General features: G+C 43.0%; 1 protein-coding gene across 1 annotated transcript in view; it reads right to left on the bottom strand.

Annotated features, from left to right (window-relative positions):
* Positions 1 to 24,485, bottom strand: part of LOC141172546 (uncharacterized) — a 41,893-nt gene extending 17,408 nt beyond the window's left edge. Inside the window, exons 1-5 of the mRNA XM_073656865.1 lie at positions 24,123 to 24,485; positions 23,092 to 23,185; positions 6,352 to 6,505; positions 4,985 to 5,130; positions 1,953 to 2,129 (exon numbers count right to left, since the gene is read on the bottom strand). Coding sequence (XP_073512966.1) covers positions 1,953 to 2,129; positions 4,985 to 5,130; positions 6,352 to 6,505; positions 23,092 to 23,185; positions 24,123 to 24,136 — 585 coding nt within the window. The 5' untranslated portion in view covers positions 24,137 to 24,485. The remainder of the gene's footprint in view (positions 1 to 1,952; positions 2,130 to 4,984; positions 5,131 to 6,351; positions 6,506 to 23,091; positions 23,186 to 24,122) is intronic.
* Positions 24,486 to 24,685: the final 200 nt, after the last annotated feature.

The following is a 24,685-nucleotide window of genomic DNA, read 5'->3' as shown; positions in this document are numbered from 1 at the left end:
AAATCTTTTCCTCCGAAAGTAGAACCTTTTTGTGTCCCCCGTGAACCCTGGGAAACCTCTCTTCCTGTCGTCAGCCTTCTCCAAAAGCTCATCCAGTTTTTGGCCAAACAAGAGTTTACCATCACAAGGAAGGGAACATAGTTTATGTTTAGACTGCAGGTCTCATGGGCAACCCTTGAGCCACAGGGCTCGTCTGGCAGAATTTGATAAGTTTGCAGACCTGGCAGCGAGTTTAACCGAATCCGCTGAGGAGTCAGCAAGGAAAGCGGACGCTGTTTGTAGTAAAGGTAGATTGGAGAGGACTTTATCTCTGGATATCTTTTTATCCTTGAGCGGGTCTTCTAATTGTTGAAGCCAAACCATGAGTGACCTAGCAACGCAGGTGCCTGCTACCGCTGGTTTCAGGTCCCCTGCCGCCGTTTCCCAGGTGTGATGCAGGAAGGAGTCTGCCTTCTTATCTACAGCATCCTTTAGACTGCCCGAATCTTCCAGGGGTAGGGACGATTTTTTGGGATGATCGGACGACAGACCCGTCAACTTTAGGAATTTTATCCCAGGACCCAGAGACACTATCCTCGAAGGGGTACCTTCTTTTAGAGGATGAGGGAAACACTCAGATTTCTCAGGCTTCCTCCATTCCTGGTCTATAAGGGTCTGAATTTTAGGATTCACTGGAAAGGAGCGTCTCTTTTTTCCCTCCAGGCCTGCGAACATGTCTTCCAGGGACCTGGCTGCTTTCTCCTCCCTCAACCCCCTTGTTGATCTGACAGCTCTGACCAACTTGTCCATACCCTCAATAGGGAAATGGCCTACCACTGTCTGATGAAGAGGAGGATGATGAATCACTAAGGCATGGATCCTCCGATTGGGGAGGATGAATCATAGTTAGAGGAGATATCCTTATGGGATCTCTTTTTTCCCCTTAAGTAAGCCTTTTAGGGAATCTTGAACCTCTGTACGGATTATGGATCTCAAATTAGAAGCAAAATCTGGGGTGCTCTCCGCTATGGTTTGGTTAATACAGCTAGCACAATGCTGTTTCTGCCAATCTATGGAAAGGGGGACTTGGCATAAGGCGCAAACCCTGTGCTTCTGTTTCGCGCTACACTTCTTAGGTTCCTAAGGAATGAAGCACATAATAACTTTCCATTACTATTAAGTGACATTCACGAAGATCACTCACCCCTGAAGTCACCAAAGGGTACCGGATTTGAAGGCTGCGGCGGGACATAAGATGAATCCCTTCTGGATGGCCTTGAAGCGTCCGACACCTTACTTCTCCTGCTGCCGCTACGGTTGCTGGAGCGGCAGTCCTTGTGAGAGGCGTCCGACTGCTTCTTGCGCTGGCGTTGCTGAGATGGAGGCGTCAGCTGCTGCTGCTCCTGGCTGTCCTGGTCTGCCATAGCTGCTCTACCACAAGCACGAGTATAGGCAGCGTTTGACCAGGACAACCACCCCACCTAAAATAGGGCACACCCGGAATTTGCATATCTTCAGATGGTCTGTTCTAAACATGTGATGGTAATAGGCATGTGATTGCACACACCCCTCCCTCTGTTCTTTGATGGCTTTTTTTTTCCCCCTTGTATTTATACCATGTATGTTGATTACCCCGTTATGTATAGTCGTCCTGAGGAAGGAGTCGGACTCTGAAACGCATAGACAATAAACCTACATTTTTATCCATACTAATGGTTTGTCGTGACTCCGGAGTGCGCAGAAACAACTTCCTTTCCCAGCATGTACCTTGGACATATCCATAGGAAGCTGCAGCATTTGGAGTCCACACAACCCTACTAGGTGAGCAGTTTTTAATACTTTTATGTAACATTTATTAATTGGATAAGACCCTATTGTGCTCTTGCATTTTTCCATATGTCTAAATTAAAACAGCATTATACCTGGCAATGGAATAATAGTAATGATTACTATGATGATTATGAGTTTCGTACCTGTGTCTGCAGATCAAAGGTAAGCAATGAGAAGCAAAGGCTCAACATGCTATACTGTAACTGGAGGCTTTCTAGAGCGCCTCCCACCCGGAACGCCATCATATTCTGCCCCAGCACGAGACTCAGAGCACAGACCACATGGAAGAGACCCACAAGTAGGATTACTATGAATCGAGGCTGGGAAGAAAAAATATATATAAAATACATGATCCATATAACAGAGAAGGAAATTAAAAAAAAAAATCCAAACAGGTTTTTCATATCATAAAAGTGTTACTCCATAATAATCAGAAATCAAGCAAATGTATACAAACAGTAAATCTTTTATTCAGGTGCACAACTTTACAATAAAAAATTAAGAATTAAAATCAAGAAGCAACGAAAGCAAGGGGAGACCGATGAGAGACACAAAATAATGAAGAGAAGACAATACAAAGGGTAGACACTGGATGGCAGAATACTACCAAGGACCTGAACAGGTATGTTTATGTACACTGCTCAAAAAAATAAATGGAACACTCAAATAACACATCCTAGATCTGAATGAATGAAATATTCTCATGAATACTTTGTTCTGTACAAAGTTGAATGTGCTGACGACAAAATCACACAAAAATCATCAATGGAAATCAAATTTATTAACCAATGGAGGCCTGGATTTGGAGTCACCCCCAAAATTAAAGTGGAAAAGCACACTACAGGCTGATCCAACTTTGATGTAATGTCCTTAAAACAAGTCAAAATGAGGCTCAGTATTGTGTGTGGCCGCCACGTGCCAGTATGATCTCCCTACAAAGCCTGGGCATGCTCCTGATGAGGTTGTGGATGGTCTCCTGTGGGATCTCCTCCCAGACCTGGACTAAAGCATCCGCCAACTCCTGGACAGTCTGTGATGCAACGTGACGTTGGTGGATGGAGCGAGACATGATGTCCCAGATGTGCTCAATCGGATTCAGGTCTGGGGATCGGGCGGGCCAGTCCATAGCTTCAATGCCTTCATCTTCCAGGAACTGCTGACACACTTCAGCCACATGAGGTCTGGCATTGTCCTGCATTAGGAGGAACCCAGGGCCAACCGCACCAGCATATAGTCTCACAAGGGGTCTGAGGATCTCATCTCGGTACCTAATGGCAGTCAGGCTACTTCTGGCGAGAACATGAAGGGCTGTGCGGCCCTCCAAAGAAATGTCACCCCACACCATTACTGACCCACTGCCAAACCGGTCATGCTGACGGATATTGCAGGCAGCAGATCGCTCTCCACGGCTTCTCCAGACTCTGTCAAGTCTGTCACATGTGCTCAGTGTGACCCTGCTTTCATCTGTGAAGAGCACAGGGCGCCAGTGGCGACTTTGCCAATCCTGGTGTTCTGTGGCAAATGCAAAGCGTCCTGCAGATGTTGGGCTGTGAGCACCACCCCCATCTGTGGTCGTCGGGCCCTCATACCACCTTCATGGAGTCAGTTTCTAACCGTTTGTGCAGACACATGCACATTTGTGGCCTGCTGGATGTCATTTTGCAGGGCTCTGGCAGTGCTCCTCCAGTTCCTCCTTGCACAAAGGCAGAGGTAGTGGTCCGGCTGCTGGGTTGTTGCCCTCCTATGGCCCCCTCCACGTCTCCTGGTGTACTGGCCTGTTTCCTGGTAGCTCCTCCAGCCTCTGGACACTACGCTGACAGACACAGCAAACCTTCTTGCCACAGCTCGCATTGATGTGCCATCCTGGATGAGCTGCACTACCTGAGCAACTTCTGTGGGTTGTAGAGTCCGTCTCATGCTACCACAAGTGTGAGAGCACAACCAGCATTCAAAAGTGACCAAAACATCAGCCAGAAAGCATTGGTACTGAGATGTGGTCTGTGGTCCCCACCTGCAGAACCACTCCTTTGTTGAGGATGTCTTGATAATTGCCAATAATTTCCATCTACTGTCTGTTCCATTTGCCCAACAGCATGTGAAATTGATTGTCAATCAGTGTTGCTTCCTAAGTGGACAGTTTGATTTTACAGAAGTTTGATTTACTTGGGAGTAATATTCTGTTGTTTAAGTGTTCCCTTTATTTTTTTGAGCAGTGTATATCCACAAAGTTACTTATGATGCAATTCTGAAAGATAGGACTATAGAAATTTGGTGCAATATAATGCACACAAATAGTGCAATGTAATGCACAAAAATTAATAGTAAAGAGATAAAAGGTGCATTATAGTCAGATGTATCCAAAAAAAAAAAAAATAGAATGCGTCACCACATCGTCTTACAACTCACACCAAGATGCATGTTTCAACCCTACTTCTTCTTAGGGTTTGCATATCAGTTGTCGTCCGACCACCAATATGTCATATAGAGAGTCAGTTCTGTATACACTCATCTGACGGAATAAAAGACTGGGGCATGTTTAAATGGGTTTTCTGATCATATTATGTGCAACTGGTTTACAACCTGTTGTAAGATGTAGATCTTATTAGTTTAGAATCAGTAGCTGAAATACTCTGAAAGGCAGTCTGACATTCTGTGACATGCAACAGCTGTTTATCTCCAGCTTGTGCTACTCAATTCCCCTTTGGTAGTAAGACATCACATGCCTCTTATTTATTATCTTAGCTGCATCTTGGCTTTCGCCCCCATTTCTCAGGAGGTATTATTGTGTTTCTCATGCTAGGCAGCAGTTTGTGCAAACTTACAAAAGGTGCACAAAAGTCCTATTTGACCTGCTGATCAAGTGATTGCCTGGTCAAATTCTTGGTAATCTACAAAAGCTTTGACTAAAAAATATGTTTTCTTTAAAAAATAAAATAGATAAAAGTCCCATGTTTGGAAAAAAAAAAAAAAAAAGTTCAAGGTTGGTAAAGAAACGAGTTCACAAAGTTAATAAAAAATGTCAGATAATTTAGGATCAAATGCTCAGATCATTTAGGGATTGAAGATAGGACATGATAAGAAACAGAACATTCTCTTCTGGGTGGAGTTCTTTTCATAAAGAAGCATGTTATGGCCGGTGCACTGCACATGACTGTTGGGAGAAGAAAAGACTCACCTGTATATCAGGTTTTGTGTCTTTAGAGACGACACTGAAGTTGACAATTGAGCGAATCATTTCCAGTAAAATGGAGACGACGAAGGCGATGAGTTCTTGGCGGTTCTCCTGCAGGATGCCCCGGGTCACGTAATAGATACAGAACACTGATAAAGAGATTAAGAATTGTACGTGACTGATCCAAGTAGAATTGCACCAATTGTAGTATCGGCACATGATGCCAAATGTAAGGACATTAAAGGGGTTGTCTCACGTTCCATTATCAGAAGCTTTACTGAAGATTGACAGTTTGGGCTGGTTGCATGACTGAGATGCTGCCCCAGAGCTGCCCCCTCGACCGTGCCGCCTCTTCGCCCGTGCCACAACTGGCCACCTCTCTTGGGGTGGCTGGTAACCTTGACATCGGGCGGAACTTAAAACTTCCTCCATTCGTAAGAACAGAGAGGTTTTGTAGCAAGAGATAAATTGCTAAGTTGTTTTTTTTTAATAAAAAAAAAAAAAAATGCATTCCCTATCCATTGGATAGAAGAGGATTTGCTGATTGCTGGAGGTTTGCCTGCAGTTTCTAGGTGTGAATTACCCCCTCCAGGATACATTGTACACTTAGATTATTTACGGTTTCTGACACACTAACAGATGATATCAATTTTGATAGCTAAGACAAGACTAATGAACTTGCTCTCTTGAATTAATTATTTAGGCCGCGTGACTGTACCCGGGCTTGCAAAAAAAAAAAAAATACACGATAACTTGTCTGACTTTCTGTCGGATGCAATGTTTTAGAGTCGGGATTCTCAATCTTTCTTTGCCCCAGGACTATATTACAACATTCCCAAAAACAGTGAGGCAACACATCGAAACTGATTTTGATAAGAGGTATCATTATTCATTGGCAACAAAACATTAACAAACAAGGTAGATTGAGGTCGGCCTGTGTGTCAGAATTCCAATATTGCGCTAATCAATGAGGAAACGTCCAGCAGGCAGCCGGCGGTGCGACAGCAAAACAATTTACAGCGGCTCCTGATCACTCGCTCAGGTCTATTCATAGGTTACAATGATTAGGAGGTTATTTTTTATCATGCATTTTTTTTTTTTTACAGTGCAGTGCGCTTTCCTGCAGTTACATAAATATCATACACACGACTAGGCACAAGCTTTTCTTGCATGATATGCTAGACTATGAGAACATCTATACTCGGAGCCACCATTGTTTATTCCAGTACAATCGATAGGAAGAAAAGAACCCCGACAGACCCAGGTAATGAGATCCATCAATCCTAGTATAATGGACAACCCCTTTAAGTCCCCTTATAGGACAAGTTTATGAATTCTTTTTTCATCACTTTTACGCTCCGAGCACTTACCAACTCCTATCAGCTGTATCAGAGACACGGTGGAGTCCTCATTGCTCTGCTGCACCAGGGTAGAGATGGTCAGGCCGAGAACACACAGGAGGGAGATGATGGCCAGGCAGAAGTAGGTCTTTATCGGCCATGGAAGCTCTGCCCAGGGCTTGATCTATGAAAGCACAATGCAAAGAAAATGTCATTTATACTGCATGTACACTCAGTCGTACACATTCCCTCGGTTTATATGTAATGATGTCCTGTCCGTACGTGAAGCCCCCTCTCTGTCCACAGGTAATCTATGTCAACAGTAAAGACCACAGCTCACCAATACGACAGACGCCGCATCCAATACTGTGCAGGCATTCAGCACGGGCACAGAGACAGGAGATTGCTCTGCTTGCATCTGCGCCTGCAGTTTAGGACGCATCCGCCATCTAAGCCTCTGCTTGTGTATACATGTTACCCATTGGCATAGAAACAGTGCAAAATACCATCTTTAACCCCACTTCCAAAAAAAAAAAAAAAAAACTGCAGTGGCCAGTTTTTGCTCTGCTGAATATTTTGCTTTTTTTTCCTTTCCCAAACTCCAGATATACGAGTCTCTTTTTTTTTTTTAATAGATTCCCTTTAAAGAGGACCCACCACCAGATAGAAAAAAAATCAATCAATCAATCTCACTTTATCCCTGCTGCTCCCTCCCCTGATTATTCTGATTTGTTGTTTGTTTGTTTTTAATTCCACCATACAGATCCAGAAATATGGATTTCTTATTTTTCTGTGTGTAAATTTTTAACATCTTTACCAAGGGGGCGTGACTCACAGGGTAATAATGCAGAGCAACCTAAAGTCACGCCCCCGAAGATCCTGTGAGCCCCGCCCCCTTGTAAAGACCACAGAAATTAGCAGTTAGAGAAAAAAAAAAAGGCCCATCTCTCCGGATTCTTATAATGGATTAAAACAAAAGGAAAAAAATACCCAGGGAAGGGAGGAGCAGGAATAAAGTGATACTAGTGATAAAATCAATACTTTTACTTATGCAGTCCTAAAGGGGACTTGCCCTCTTTAAAGCTGATAAGTTTTTCTGTACAAATTAAAGGTATTTCATATGAAAATAAAGGTTGTGTGCACTGATCCCTTTCAATCTATACTGCAGGTATTAGTTTTCTAGTCTTATTGGACTGTACATGTTTAAGATGTGCCCTCAAGTATTTTAACATTTCTTACAGCATATGTCAGTGTATGGCATTTCTGAAATTCGCACAGAAAGCTGAAAACACAATTCCAGAGATTTTCTTGAATTAACCTGTTCTGCCACATGTTTTAGATCAGGGGTCCCAAACACGCGGGACCTCAGGCTGCTTCATGCGGCCAGCAGGCACATTAGACCCCTTGACAATCACAGTCCAGTCCAGGAGCCGCGGACATCAGCGCTTTAATTCAGTGTATTGCTGCGCAGAGACCGGCTCTCTGTACAGCAATACCAGTGTCAGCCGCCGGCCTATCAGAGGCCAGCAGCTGACATCTGCGTCAGTGACGTCATACGCCGCTGCGCTGGGACGCAGATGTCAGCTGCTGGCCTCTGATAGGCCGGCGGCTGACACTGGTATTGCTGTACAGAGAGCCGGTCTCTGCGAGGCAATACACTGAACAAAAGCGCTGATGTCGGCGGCTGCTGGACCGGGCCGTGATCGGGGTCTATGGTGCCTGCGGGCCGCATGTGCAGAAAGGACGCTGAGGGAACAGAGGACAGGTGAGAAGAATCACAATACAATACAATATGGGGACCACACCTACAATATGGAGACCTGGATGAGGACCATGCCTACAATATGGGGACCTGGATGAGGACCATGCCTACAATATGGGGACCTGGATGAGGACCATGATGGGGACCATTATTACATGTCTACCAGAATTACTATATGGTGCTAATTGTAAGACAATATTACTGTATGTGGCCAATTAGGGGAAACAAAATTGTAAAAATGAAAAAAAAAGTAAAATAAAGCATGAAAAAATATTTTGCCACTGAAAATGCTGTTTTATATATAAACTAAAGTAAACAAAAAAAAAGTGCACGTTTGTTATTGCCACATCCATAATGACCCAAGCTATAAAAAAAATAAAATAAAAACACGGCAAAAATGTTCAAAAAGGTATATATATAAAAAAAATGGTATTACTAAAAATGTGACTTTGTCCACCAAAGAATGCGGCCCCCCCAAACTCAATTTTTTTCCCGTGTGCGGCCCATGTACACTGCAGAGTTTGAGACCCCTGGTTTAGATCATTGCAGAGTGAATGTTGTATTTCTATGGACTGTATTAAAAGAAATTGTCCCCAAAAAAATAGCTTTTAAAAGGAGGTCATAAGTGTCTCTTCGGTGCGAGTCTGGCTGCCGGGACCCGCACAGATCCTAAGAAGAGTCGGTGATGGAGACAATCATCAGTGAGGAGTGAATGTTCTCACATACGTAGTTATTCCTTACCAAAAGAATAAGTCTTTCTGAAACAAAAACATCTTGACACTTGTAGTCTAACTTTGTAAGGTTCTTTGGCAGTTGTTTACTTTCTCTTAAAAAGTTTGTGAGTAAATGGTGCCCTCTAGTGGAAGATGGTTAGAATCGTGTCTCATGAAAAAACGTCCTACTGTTTAAACTACATTTTTATACTAAATATATTTTTACAAATTTTGCTAATTTTTTTTTCTCATTTTCCAAATCGCTATCTTAATTCTTTAAGGACCGAGCGGTTTTATGCTTTTGTTTTCATATATTTTCCTCCCTTTCTTCCAAAAGCCATAACTTTATTTTTCCATCGCCACAGCTGTATGAGGGCTTGTTTTATGCAAGACGAGTTATCGTTTTGAATGACACCATTTATTTTATCGTGCAGTGTATTGAAAAGTGGAAACAAAATACAAAATGATGTGAAATAAATGGAAATTCTAGCCATTCATTTTTATTTTTACGCCGTTCATTGTGCGGTAAAATGACTATGATTATCCAGGTCAGTCTGATTACGGCGATGTCAAAACTTATTTACTTTGTGTGTATATTTTAGAGATTAAAAAAAAATTGGTTTGTATCGCCATTTTCTGAGATCCATAACCTTTATATTTTTCAGTCAATGGAGCAGAGTGAGGACTCTTTTTTGCATATTGAGCTGACATTTTATTGGTGCCATTTTGGGGTACATACAGCATTTTGACTTCTTTGTTTTGCATTTTAAGAAAATGTGGCAACTAAAAATTCCACTTTTTTTTTTTACCTATTTCAGAATTTACCGTATGGAATAAATATTTGCATATATTAGTTTATAAAATGGCACAGTTCACCCCCTCCTCCTCCCTGCGCAGGTCATGGAACGCTCCCCCATAGAAGTTGATGTGTCAGCTCAAGACTATTGTTTCTTAAAAAAAAAAAAAAAACTTTTATTAAAGGTGCAATTTAGCATAATGGGGCAATTTTGGGGCTCAGGACATGCATCAAAGATTCTTAAGACAAGATGGCACCGCCATAATCAAGAATCAAAATCTAGAAGACGGATTAGCGAAAGGAAAAAAAAACAACATGCATCGCCATCTGATTTTATTAACCAGAAAAAAACAATATGTTCCCTTTTAGGTTCTGTTCATAGTTACACTACTTATGTCTTATTTTTGTTCTGTGATATGCCTGACTATAATGGTACCCATTGGTTTTCCTTCATGGTGATTGGCATTTTACCAATGCAAAAAGCACAGATGTGAACAAAGCTTGAGTTGCTAAATAAATAATAATAATATACCAAGGTCTCATGAATGTGAATGTGGGCATTCAGCGCGTGCACGGCAAGTTGCCAGGACCACCCGAACTTAGCAGCAATACTGGAAAATCCTGACAGTGTGTGGTGAGGGTGCTGTAAGGGTGCTTTCACAGTGCGCTTTTCTCCACGTTCGTGGGTCCCAGCGGGGCTTGCATTCGACCTCCCCACCAAAAAAATGGGATTCAGGCAGGGCCATAGACTATAATGGCGCTGGCAGAGCAAACGTGAGTTCTGGCCTGCATCATTTTCGGTAGACTGTATCTGGGTGTCTGCCTCCTGTAGGCGCACACTCCAGAAAATGATGCACGTTGGTGCCAACTTAGCAATCGTGCTCTATTATAGGGCCCCGTCGGCACATACATCAGAATCCCGTTTTGCAGGGGTTTCAGACGCAAGCCCCGACGGGACCGATGAACAGGTGCCTGAACGCAGTGTGAAGGCACCCCAAGGACGAGGCAATTTTTGCTTTTTTCGAGCTTTTGTTTTTCTCTCCTCCTCTTCTTCTTCCAAGAGCCATAACACACACCCCCCCCCCCTCCATCTACACAGCTGAACGAGGATTTGTTTTTCTGTAGGATGAGTTGAACTTTTTGAATGACAAATCAATTCACCATATAATGTGCTACTGAACAGAAGTGAAATTCAAAATAAAGAATAAATAAAACTCCAGAAATTTTGCCATTGTTTATTGAGTTTTATTTTTACAATGTTCCCTGTGACCTGGTAATTTTGTTCAGTACGGCTATCGCAATACAAAATTTATATAAGATTTTTTCTTTTACTACTTGAAGGGAACCTGTCACCAACAATATGAAGGAACCTGAAACCAGATCCTTGGAAGAGAGAAGAGAACCTGTCACCAGCATAATCTCCAGCACACACCACCATCAGCAGCCACATAACCCACCCGTGACGTCACAAAGTCTTGTTAATGGACTCAAATGGAAAGTACCTGAATACACGGCGGCTAATCCCAAGGAAAAGGGTCAATAAAATCCGCTGAAAAAGTATTAAACAGGTGATGACCATCATCAATAATCCACGGTTTACCAACCCAAACCATATTATTATACACACAGGTACAAACAATCTGTCAGACCAGCAGATAGTAGGACAATTGGCTAAACTAGCAATGACGACACAACAAATTCCCAGACAGCAAAATCTTTCTGTCATCTCTGCCCCCAAGAAAGGATATACCCAGCCAAACCATCCAGGACATCAACATGGACCTAACCACAAGAATAAAGTCGGTGCCAGACGTGACACTGGCGCAACACCCCTCCATATATCACCATCACTTGTATGACGGCAAGCACCTCAAGAAACAAGGGTTCAGCCTTCTGTCCAAAAAGCTGGAAGACATCATACTAAATTGAGACCCCTGGTCTGGACCCAACACCAGCCAAAATCCAAGAGAAAGACCCCTGACAACAAAAAGACAGGAAACCACAGTTATACCACAGGAATTTGGAAACAATGACCCTCACCCAAAACTGGACCATCAGAGAAGACCACCACTGAGGAGACCACCGGCCTCACACATAGAAGTGCAAAACAGAGGCATCCAGAGCAGAGACATGGAGGAGATAAAGACCCTGCTCAGCACACTGTGCAGGAAACTAATCCGACAGGATGGATCCAACATCATTAATAAACCAGTCAGAAATCTGTCGTGTCCTACAGCCACACATTACAAGGTATATGCACCTAAGTTATATAGAAAAAAAATGACTTCACTTATAATAAGCAGCTGGAACATCCAGAGCCTGAACACCTCGGCCTTTGTATAAAATCGGGGTCATTTGTTTTTCATCCAAAGACTGAAAAATATAGACATTCAGATCCTCCAGGAAATATGGACCATAGCTGAAAATGAGTCCCTGGTGCCATTTGGTTACAAGGAAATCTCCGTCCCTGCCCTGAAAAATAAAATCAAATATAGGGCCGCTGCTCAGGAGGAATATTTGTCTGGTATGAAGAGGAGCTCCTGAAATACAGCCCAATACAAGCTACAATGGCTAAACTGGCAACTTCCTTCATACCTGGAACCAAGGCCTCATCTCACCCATCCACAAGAGTGGGGACAGGTATGACCCCGCCAACTACAGGGGCATTTGTGTCAGCAGCAACCTGGGAAACTGTTCAACAGCCTCCTGAACAAGAGGATCCTCAGTTTCCTCACCGAACACAAAGTCCTCAGCAAAATCCAAGCAGGGTTCATGCCAAACCACTGCATCACATCTACACCTTGCACAGCCTCATTCAGAGCCACGTTCACAACACAAAGCACGGGAAGATATACGCTTGTTTTGTGGACTTTAAAAAGGCCTTCGACTCAATATGGCACCCAGGCCTGTTCCTGAAACTGCTGGAGGAGAGCAGAATAGGAGGAAAGACCTATGATGTCATCAAAAGCTCTTACACTGAGAACCAGGGCTGTGGAGTTGGAGTAGGAGTCTGAGCCCATTATGGTGGAGTCGTAATAAAATGGACCAACTCAGACTCCTAAAATATATAATAAATTGGGTACAGTAGTTCAATGCAGTTTGTGGGGAATATTTTTTCATAAGAATTTGGGAAAGTTATGAAGTGTCCTATAAGTTTCTGTCCTATTCCTGATCTAAGGGTCTAGACATTAAGCCAAGATGAATCTGTGCTACTGTAAATTTATCACTTAAACATGAGCCATGTATGAGGGAGTCGGTGTCATGGAAATTGAGGAGTAGGAGGTTTGGCTTACCGACTCCACAGCCCTGCGAAAACCACTGCAGCGTGAGGGTGAACAGGAAAAGAACGGCTGATTTCCAGCAGAGTCAGACACGGGTGCAGCCCAAGTCCAACGCTCTTCAACATCTACATCAATGATTGGTCACTGCCCTGGATTTCTCCGCCTCACCAGGTCTCACACTCCATGATGCCCAGGAGAAATTCCTGCTGTATGCAGATGACCTACTGCTGCTGTCACCAACAGAGAAGGGTCTCCAAGACCACCTGAAAACCTTGGAAAAATTCAGCTCCACATGGGCATTACCCATCACCCCAAAGAAAAGCAACATCATGGTGTTCCAGTGGAGAAAGCCAAGATCGAACCAGCACTGTGCTAAACAACTGAGTTCTCACAGGAACGGACAAATACACCTACCTGGGCCTGGCAATTCACCAGACAGGGAGCTTCAAACAAGCCATAGAGACCCTGAAGGACAAGGTCTGCAAAACCTTCTATGCCATCCGAAGGAAACTCTACCATCTGAAGCCGCCAGTGAGGATCTGGCTAAAAATCTTCGATGCCATCATTGCCCCAATCCTCCAGTATGACAGCAAAGTCTGGGGTCCTCACACATACCCTGACTGGTCAAGGTGGAATTCCAGCCCAACAGAAATATTCCACCTGGAATTCTGTAAGCCCCTTCTCCAGGTCCATCGGAGCACCACCAACAGTGCCTGTCGGGCTGATCTGGGCAGATTCCCACTGCACCTAGCAGTTCTGAAGAGGACGTGGTCCTTCCAGGCTCACTTACATAGTAGCAGTCTGAGCTCCTATCACAATAAAGCCCTGCTACACGCAAGGGGGTCAAACAAACCAGGATCCCAGGAACAACTCACTCAAACCCAACCAGACCAAAACACCAATCACAGCAGGCTGACAAAAGCCAGAATCAGGAAGATGGTAGACAAGGGCCAGGAGAGATACGTCAGTGACTGGAGGAAGGATATCATAGCCTCACAGAAACTGATCATGTACCGGAGTCTACAGAGAGACTACAGATTGGCTCCATATCTGGAGAAACTCCCAGACCCCAGAGACTGCCAGATCCTGAGCCGCTATAGACTCAGTGCCCACAATCTGGCCATAGAGTCCGGCCGGCACAGACAGAGCTACAAGCCAAGGAAGGACAGACCGTGACCACACTGGGACCTGGAGGCTAAGACCCACATCCTGCTACACTGCACCAAATACTCAGCAGTGAGGGACACTCACTTCAGGAGACTCTCCGATCTCTTCCCGGATTTCAACTCCATGAAGGAGGAAGAGAAAACATATCTCCTGCTGGGGGAAGAAGAGAGCGCAGTGGAGATAGCAGCGCAGTATATGAAAGCATGCCACAGGCTGCGAGAAAGACAACTGTGATATGCTCTGGACTTCCATAGCTCCCACCCGGATGAGTCCCATCCATCGTTCCTACAGTCATTACTAGTGATGAGCGAGCACTAAAATGCTCGGGAGCTCGAAGCTCGGGTCGAGCACATTGGAATACTCGGGTACTCAACCCGAGCAACGAGCCCAATGTAAGTCTATGGGAAACTCGAGCATTTTTCTGGTGGTCCCCACCGGCTGTCTGCAGAAGGTCAAAAATTGCCCAAATCGATGGGAACAGTGCTCAATTAAACGTCAGGCAGGCAGAATATATAGGCAGACAGGCAGGCAGGGTATATAGGAGGGTGCATGAAAAACATAGCAGGGCACTTGGAACACACTAGTGTCCTCCGATTTTCATGCACCCGTCTCTTTAAAAAAGCCGGCCGGCAATTCATCAGCGGCATACACTGGTACCAGACAATTTAGAACAGAAAGAATAGAGCATCACACATAGATTAGATAGATAGAAACATGTCAGTCACATATACAGTTAGGTCCATACATATTTGGACAGAAACAACATTTTGCTAATTTTGGTTCTAGACATTACCACAATGAATTTTAAACAAAACAATTCAGATGCAGTTGAAGTTCAGACTTTCAGCTTTCATTTGAGGGTATCCATATTAAAATTGGTTGAAGGGTTTAGGAGTTTCAGCTCCTTAACATGTGCCACCCTGTTTTTAAAGGGACCAAAAGTAATTGGACAGATTAAATAATTGTAAATAAAATGTTCATTTCTAGTACTTGGTTGAAAACCCCTTTGTTGGCAATGACTGCCTGAAGTCTTGAACTCATGGACATCACCAGACGCTGTGTTTCCTCCCTTTTTGATGCTCGGCCAGGCCTTCACTGTGGTGGTTTTCAGTTGCTGTTTGCTTGTGGGCCTTTCTGTCTGAAGTTTAGTCTATAACAAGTGAAATGCATGCTCAATTGGGCATGCCTGCGCTCTGCAGTGTCAATGAAGGATGGCATGCTGGATGGCAGCGCTCAGCTGTGATCCAGCCTGTCATCTCAATGCCATCCCAGCGTGGGAGAATTCTCCTGCTCAAGCGCTGAGCGCAAGAGAATTCTCCCACGCTGTCAGTGACGTGCATGAGGTGAGCAGAGTTCATTGGACATGAACTCGGCTCATCTAGATGGCGTCACAGCCAGACACTGAGGAGCGCAAGCATGCCTGCGCTTCTCAGTGTCTGCGGCATGGCAAGCTGGATGGCAGCTTTCGGCTGCGATCCAGCCGGTTATGTGAATATAGCAGAGCTGGAGCAGTCCTGGGAACCAAGGAAAGGTAAGGATGAGGTTGGTTTATTATTTTATTTTTATTGCAGGAGATCGTTGGCTTCAGCTGGAATGGGCGTGATGGTAAGTATGGTTTAATTTAGAACATTAAAGAATTGTGCGTTTATTTCAATTAAAGGACTTTATTCTGGGTGTTTGTGTTTTTTTTTTTTTACTTTGACTATGGGGTTAGTAATGGGCGTGTCTTATAGACACCTCTCCATTACTAACCAGGGCTTGATGTCAGCTGGCATTATAAGCTGACATCAACTCCAACCCTATTACCCCACTGCCACCGCTACAGGGCAGTGGGAAGAGCGAGGCTAAGTGCCAGAATTGGCGCATCCTATGGATGCGCCATTTCTGGGGCGGCTGGTGTTTCTAGCCTGGGAGGGGGCCAATATATATGGCACCCTTCCTGGGCTATTAATATCAGCCCCCAGCTGTCTGCCTAGCCTTTGCTGGCTATTAAAATAGGGGGGACCCCACGTCATTTTTTTGGGGGTCCCCCATTTTAATAGCTAGTAAAGGCTAGGTATTCAGCTGGGGGCTGATATTAGTAGCCTGGGAAGCTCCGTGGGTATTACCCCCTTCCCAGGCTTCAAACATCTGCCCCAGCCGTCTGCTTAACCTCCGCTAGAGCCTAAAATTAAGGGAACCCCACGCCAATTTTTTTTTTAATAAATCCTTTATTTTAACACTAAATGACAAGTACAGTAACCAACACTGTCACTGTACTTATTATATATGTGACTGACATGTTTCTATCTATCTAATCTATGTATGATGCTCTATTTCTTTCTGTTTTACATTGTCGGGTACCGGTGTATGCCGCTGATGAATTGCCGGCTTTTCATGTATCACTGTGAGCACTGTTCCCATCCATTTGGGCAATCACTGTAATGCCACAACCACCATGGCTGTGACATTACAGTGAGTGGCAGACAATCCCTGCATGATTGGTGCTCTAAATAGCGCCAAACATGCAAGACCGGGACCCGAGCATCGCGCAAGTACTCGGCGAGCTCCGAGCATCTCGAGTACTGAGATGCTCGGGCGAGAACCGAGCAGTGGCGAGCATGCTCGCTCATCACTAGTCATTACCAATCATCCCCACAGTCCTTGTGCATGTGCCACCATCCTGATTTATTATTCTTTGGCATGTTTGTCACACTTAAATTTTTCAGATCACAAAACAAATTTAAATATTAGACAAAGATAACACAAAATGCAGTTTTTAAATGAAGGCCTTTATTAAGGCAAAAAGAAATCCAAACCTATTTTTATGCTTTTACACTTTTATCGGGTTTCTGAGGGGACTTTAATCCCTAATAAATTGTGTAATTCGTTGAGAATAAAATGATTAATAATCAACTCAATTTATTGTTTTAACCACTTCGCGCCAGAGCCTGTTTTTGCCTTCGTGACCGGGCCAATTTTTTCAATTCTGACCACTGCCAGTTTATGAAGTAATTACCCTGGAACGCTTCAACGTATTCCCCTGATTCTGAGATTGTTTTTTCGTGACATATTGTACTTCATGATAGTGGTAAAATTTCTTCAATATCACTTGCGTTTATTTGTGAAAAAATCGGAAATTTGGCGAAAATTTTGAAAATTTTGCAATTTTCAAACTTTGAATTTTCATGCCCTTAAATCAGAGAGATATGTCACACAAAATAGTTAATAAATAACATTTCCCACATGTCTACTTTACATCAGCACAATTTTGGAACCCAATTTTTTTTTTGTTAGGGAGCTATAAGGGTTAAAAGTTGACCAGCGATTTCTCATTTTTCCAACAAAATTTACAAAACCAATTTTTTTAGGGACCACATCACATTTGAAGTCACTTTGAGGGGTCTTTATGACAGAAAATACCCAAAAGTGACACCATTCTAAAAACTGCACCCCTCAAGGTGCTCAAAACCACATTCAAGAACTTTATTAACCCTTCAGGTGATTCACAGGAATTTTTGGAATGTGGAAGAAAAAAATTAACATTTAACTTTTTTCACAAAAATGTTACTTTAGACCCAATTTTTTTATTTTCACAGGGGTAACATGAAAAAATGGACCCCAAATTTTTTTGTGCAATTTCTCTTGAGCGTGCTGATACCCCATATGTGAGGGAAAACCACTGTTTGGGCGCACGGCAGGGTTCGGAAGGGAAGGAGCGCCATTAGACTTTTTGAATGTAAAATTTGTCTGAATAATTAGCGGACGCCATGTTGCGTTTGGAGAGCTCCTGATGTGCATAAACAGTGGAAACCCCCCACAAGTGACACCATTTTGGAAACTAGACCCCTTAGGGAACTTATCTAGATGTGTGGTGAGCACCTTGAACCCCAAGGTGCTTCACAGAAGTTTATAATATTGAGCTGTAAAAATAAAATTTTCACATTTTTCCCACAAAACCGTTTTTCATCCCTTAATTTTGCATTATCATAAGGGTAATAGGATAAATTGCACCATGAAATTTGTTATGCAATTTCTCCTGAACACGCTGATACCCCATATGTGGAGGCAAATTACTGTTTGGGCACATGGCAGGGTTTGAAAGGGAAGGAGCGCCATTTGACTTTTTGAATGTAAAATTAGTTTGAATAATTAGCGGACGCCATGTCACATTTGGGGAGCCCCTAATGTGCCTAAACAGTGGAAACCCCCCACAAGTGCCACCATTTTGGAAACTAGACCCCTTAGGGAACTTATCTAGATGTGTGGTGAGCACCTTGCACCCCCAGCTGCTTCACAGAAGTTTATAATATTGAGCCGTAAAAATAAAATTTTCACATTTTTCCCTCAAAAAATGTTTTTCATTCCCTAATTTTGTATTATCATAAGGGTAACAGGATAAATTGCACCATGAAATTTGTTGTGCAATTTCTCCTGAACACGCCGATACCCCATATGTGGAGGCAAATTACTGTTTGGGCACATGGCAGGGTTTGAAAGGGAAGGAGCGCCATTTGACTTTTTGAATGTAAAATTTGTTTGAATAATTAGCGGACGCCGTGTCACATTTGGGGAGCCCCTAATGTGCCTAAACAGCGGAAACCCCCCACAAGTGCCACCATTTTGGAAACTAGACCCCTTAGGGAACTTATCTAGATGTGTGGTGAGCACCTTGCACCCCCAGCTGCTTCACAGAAGTTTATAATATTGAGCCGTAAAAATAAAATTTTCACATTTTTCCCATAAAAAATGTTTTTCATTCCCTAATTTTGCATTATCATAAGGGTAACAGGATAAATTGCACAATTTCTCCTGAGTACGCCGATACCCCATATGTGGGGGAAAACCACTGCTTTGGTGTACGGCAGGGTTCGGAAGAGAAAGGAGCGCTATGTTGGCTGGGATAGGCAGCAGACACCATGTCACATTTGAAGAGTCGCTGACATGCCAAAACAGCAGAAACCCCCACAAGTGACCCCATTTTGTAAACTACACCTCTCAAGGAATTCATCTAGGGAAGTAGTGAGCATTTTTTAAATTTATACCATTGGGCAGTGAAAAAAGCATAATTATATTTTTACCACAAAAAAATGTTTTACCCTCAGATTTTACATTTTCACACAGGGCAATGGGTAAAAATGGTGCCGAAATGTGTCACACAATTTCTTCTAAAAGTGTCAATACCCCATATGTGGCTGTATCGTACCACTTAGCCATATGGTGAGATTTGAGGGGGAAGGAGCGCTATTTGACAATTGGAGAACAAATTATTGTAGAATAGGCATTTGGATTTGGGAGCACAAAATTTTCTGAATTTCTTTTGGGGGGCAAGGACCATTTTGCTTTTCCAGAGCCTTTCTGCTACCAGTAACTTGGAAGTCCCTTATATTTTTAACAGATGATGGACCTGAGTGGGGACTAGCTTTTTTTGAGGACTGAGTTGAAGCTTTTATTGGGAACATTTTACGTAACATTTATCCGGCGCTCTAGGCTGAGCACTTACATCGGGGTTTCCATCTAATTTTCCAAGTGATGTAATTCAGATGAAACCCCTGCAGGATCCATTCACTGTAATGAGGCAGCAGAGTTACTCTGGACTCCGTCTGGCCTCTGTTTAGTGGTGTCCTTTTTTTCAGAAGTGCACAAAACTGTGGCCAACCGCACTTTTATGCACGCCTAAAACAAATGACACCGTGGGATCCCAGGCTAGACGGCATCCACAGTGGCCTATATCTGCCTCATTACAGGGAATCTTCCATCATGGGTTCTGGCTGAATCACGTATTTCAGAGATTTACACGGAAACTCTGGTGTAAGTGCTCAGCGCAGAGCACAGGATAAATGTGAGCAGAGCCTTATTGGGATCTTTGGGAGACATAAACAAATCAGTAGCAGGTGAATAAGATTTGTTTTATTTATTTTTTATGCCGTTCCTAGTGTGATATAACTGATTAGATTACTTTATTCTTCGGGTCGGTGCGATTACAGAGATACCAGATTTATATCGGGTTTTTATGACTGACAGCTGTCACACACTAAAATACGCTTTTTTTGCAAAATCTAGTTTTTGCATCACCATATTTTGAGAGCTATAATTTTTCCATATTTCGGCCGATAGAGTCATGTGATGGCTTGTTTTTTGCGGGACGAGTTGAAATTTTTATTGGAACCATTTTTGGGCACGTGACATTTTTTGATCGCTTTCTATTCCGTTTTTTGGGAGGTAAAGTTAACAAAAACAAACACTTCAGGAATTGTTTTTTGAGTTTTTTTTATGCCGTTCTGCGTGTGGTAAAAGTGATCAGGCAGCGTTATTCTTCGGGTCAGTACGTTTACAGCGATACTACACTTACTGTATTTTTTTCATGTTTTGGCGCTTTTACACAATAAAACAATTTTATAGAAAAAAAAATATTTTTTTTGCATTGCTTTATTCTGAGCGCTATAACTTTTTTATTTTTTGGCTGATGGAGCTGTATGGCGGCTTTTTTTTGCGGAACAAGATGACGTTTTCAGTGGTACCATTTTTATTTCTATTCTGCTTTTTGATCGCATTTTTTTCCACTTTTTGTTTGGCGATATGATCAAAAAGCATATTTTTTTGCTTCGTTTTTTATTTATTTTTATTACGGTGTGCACAGAAGGAGTTAATTAGTGTGACAGTTTTATAGCTCGGGTTGTTTCGGACGCGGCGATACCAAATATGTGTGCTTTTTTTGGTTTTGTAATAATTTACGGATTTATTGGTTTAATATTTTATTTATTTATTTTTATTTATTTTGTGATTTTTTTTTTTAATAGTTTAAAACCTTTTTTTTTACATTTTTACTTAGTCCCTGTATGGGACATTAATTTTTATTTTTCTGATCACTGATCTCATGTAATGTAATACACATATATTACATTATATGAGATCTTCACTGACTGTTTCAGTCAGAGTCTCCTGTCTGACTTCAGCTACATACAGGCTGAAGTCAGACAGGAAGGACACCATATATGGCAGAGCTGGAGGCGGTCATGTGACCTCCAGCTGCCATAGCAACCCCAGGTCCTCAAACGAAACGGAGGTCTTCGGAGGTAAGTAAGACGACCCCCTCTCTTCCTGCTGTCTCCTATATGCCGTGATCACTATAGATCACAGCATATAAAAGACAGCAAAGGGTTAACATCACTGGGACCTGATCTAATCAGGTCCCGATGATGTACCCTGTCAGAGCTAACGCTCTGCACCGGAATCGCAGTGCTTGCAGGACCCTGGGGGTCCTGAGCACTGCGAGACCACCCACCGTTTTTAAACGTCGGCACTGCACAGAGCCCGGCAAGCGCCGACGTTTATCTACAGTGGGCGGTCGGGAACCGGTTAAACACATCCCTGAAGTTGGTGTTTTTTTTTTTTTTTTTTACCAATTAACCCCTTAGTTCTATACCGGATTTCTAAGAGCCGGACAGGATTACTGAGGACAACTATACTTCTTGTTTAATGTAGATGCTGTTTTCCAGGGGGACTTTGTGTGTGCCCAGGAGATTTGCCAAGTTTTCATGGAATCCATGTGGTCTCCTCTTTTTCCAAAAACGAAACCAGATATTCAGGGAGAGTTGGCAGGTGTATGCATTTAGCTCCCCCTAGTGGAGGCTGACAGCAGCCTTTTTCCAAAAGATTTGCAAGCTCTCCATATATTGCAGATGATCTCTCCCCAATTCATGCCTATGCATTGATATTTTTTTTTGTTAATTTATTTTTAATAAACCTTCATACATTTTGGCTTTTAGCCTACCTCTGTATCGAGTGCAGTGTCGCAGTGTGCATTGGTTTTAGATTTAAAACAGAAAATACACATTACAGGAATCGCTCTCTTTACAAGAACATGTAAAAAAATTAGGAAATGAAGTTTCCCAGAACGGCCTCGTCAGCTTCCTAGATGACAAATACCAGCATGCAGTTAATCAACTTCTCCCACTCAGAAAAGACTGCTATTCCAATGACAAGATCTGTATTTGGTTTTTAGTTGATCCTATAAGGTTTGGAATAATATAAGGGTTGCGGCCCATTTAGAAGAGCAAAGCGTTCGTAGGAAAGTTAATTCCCGACTCTTAGGCTACGTTCCCAAGATTATTTTTTTTACTCTGCGTATTTTTTTAAAAAATGCAAGTAACCTATTTTACTTATTGGGTGCAGAAAATCTACAACATCCAAAACTCACTAAAAGCTGATGGTGTGAACGTAGCCTTAGCAGGCAAACACTAGACGAGTCCTAAAAGGTTATGAACATCATTTTTTTTCCTAAATGCAAGTTTATTTCGCTAAAAAAATATATATATTTTTTGCAATTGGTGTGCATAATAAATGTGCATCTTTTGCATTCTGTAGTGTCTGCATTGTAATGTCTATTGCACAGTGCAAAATGTCAGCGGAAAGAAGGGGACGGGAAAATGGAAATAACTCAGATGGGATCCTGGTAATGGGCAGAAACTAGGGGTGCAGCATCCTCCTTCATAGTAGGCATGGGGCAGACAGCAGGGAGTGCCTGCATTGGCCGGATGGGCAAGTAACCGCTTAATGCAATCACTAGCTGCAGCGGTCACGTCATGCTGCAGCCAGTCACTTGTAGGTGCTATTACCGTGCAGTGCAAGTACCCATCTTCCATTACATCTGATGGATGAATCAGGGGGTGACTAGAGAACGATGCCCACTGGGATGACTTGTACTCACTGTGGTGGACAAGGGTTGATGGGATAGGGGCGTTTATTAAACTCTCAGCCCCTTATTACCAGTAAAGGGTGATGAGGTACAGACACATTACACAACTTTGTGGTAAGGGTATGTGGAAAGTTCTTTCTTGTGCCAGCAGCACATGATGTAACGAGTTTGGTGTGGAGGATAAAGCGGCTGTGACATCGCTTGTAATATCACAAATGCGCAAGAACGGGATAGATTCACATGTCTGCCGCATGCACATTAAGTTGTGGAAATTTTGCGGATTTTCAAAGTGAAATCTGCTGTAAAATCCGCTTTGGAAGATATTCTTCTAAAGTGTATAGATCAATTTTAAAGTTTCTAAAACTTTTACTTACGGGGCCAAATGGTGTAGGAATGAGCTCCTGATGCCGAGGCTGCAGGTTGGGCATGGGCGGATTGCTGGCATCGCTGATTTGTGGGATGATGGGTCTGTGGAAATGGAACAGGAGTAACATTGTATCATTATTTACAAATAATGCCATTTCCCCCCATGTATAAGTGTTGTCCTATACAGCCACAGGCAGAAGCACTTTCTCACAAAGCATGTGGACTGTTATGCACAAGCAGTAATTATATTGGATATTACACAAGAACGCATATTAGGCTATAAAAGTGATTGAAAAAAAGAAAAACAAATGAAAACACAACTAAGTCCTAGGCAAACCCTTTAAATGTAAATACAGGGGTTCATGAAACAATACCTTTAACAGGATCTTTGCTCTCCCAGAATCCCTCTGTATACAAAGCTCCTGACTAGTATCTGTATACAGAGGATTGCTGGGAGGACAAATATCGTGCTGATCAAGCTTTCTTCTGCCCTTGGGGACTAAACATATAAATAAAAAAAAAAGTTAAATAAACATGGTATGTACTTTCAAAAGTAAAAAATAAATAACCCTGAAGGTTAAAAAATATATATATTAATATAATACATATATTATAATATATAATAAATATAACAAAAATATATATTATATACTATATTAAACAATGAATATAAAATATATTTTATATTATGTAATCATAATATATATTATATATACACATACACAACCCATGTTCCCTGCAGGCTGCATATGCAGTAATATAATAAATATATAATATAATATAAAACAGTAATAATATTACTATGGCTCCCACATGGGTGCTGTGGCCATTAGTGGCCAGCTCTGGTGGGGCACAATTATTAGCCCCCGGGGGGCAGGAGGGGTAAGCTGCCCCTTATATTGTTTGCAGCACTAATCGTGCAAAGAGTCAGTGCGTGCATGCTGGGACTTGTAGTCCGGCGGAGTCCTGCAGGCAGCGTCCCTCCCTGTACAGACATGGCGTTTTTGCACAGGACCACTACATCACGGGCTGCTGCTACCTGTGGTCTTCCATGCTGGAGGTGACGAGACCGGACGTGTGTCCGGGAGATGCGGCTCCTCCGTTCCTGGCGCAGACACCACCGAGGCCGCCGGCTGCACCCGACAGCTGCGCCCTGGTGCCCAGACGGGAGCAGTGTGAGAGCTCCGCGCACGGGGCGGCCTAGTGCAGGCAGCACGGCGGAGCTCCCGGGGCATCATGGGACATGTAGTTTCTGCAGCCTGTACTCCAGGCGGCGGTTACACTGCAGGAGTTCACAGCAGACAGCAGGGACCTGTGCAAATCTACAAATCCAAAGCGCCCTGACAGCAGCATATAGGAAACCCCGTGTCCACTATTGTCATATTGGTGAACCATCAATATCACATTAGTTTAATAGGAGCTGAGCTGCAGTACCAGGGAGCGGCCACTAAACAGTTTATGGCGCTGTGGTACAATATTTAACCCCTTAATGACCCGGGCATTTTTTTTAGTTTTTCCCTCTTACCTCCCCCTCTTCACCTTTTTATCATTTTTTTTTTCACCTCAACAGCCATATGAGGATTTTGTGTGTGTTTCTTGTCT

This window comes from Phyllobates terribilis, unplaced genomic scaffold, assembly GCF_046119375.1.
Source record: "Phyllobates terribilis strain yellow unplaced genomic scaffold, ASM4611937v1 Scaffold_12__6_contigs__length_324123572, whole genome shotgun sequence".
Lineage (NCBI taxonomy): Eukaryota > Metazoa > Chordata > Amphibia > Anura > Dendrobatidae > Phyllobates > Phyllobates terribilis.
Note: the sequence above shows the minus strand (reverse complement) of the source record. Positions and strands in the feature narration are given on the sequence as shown.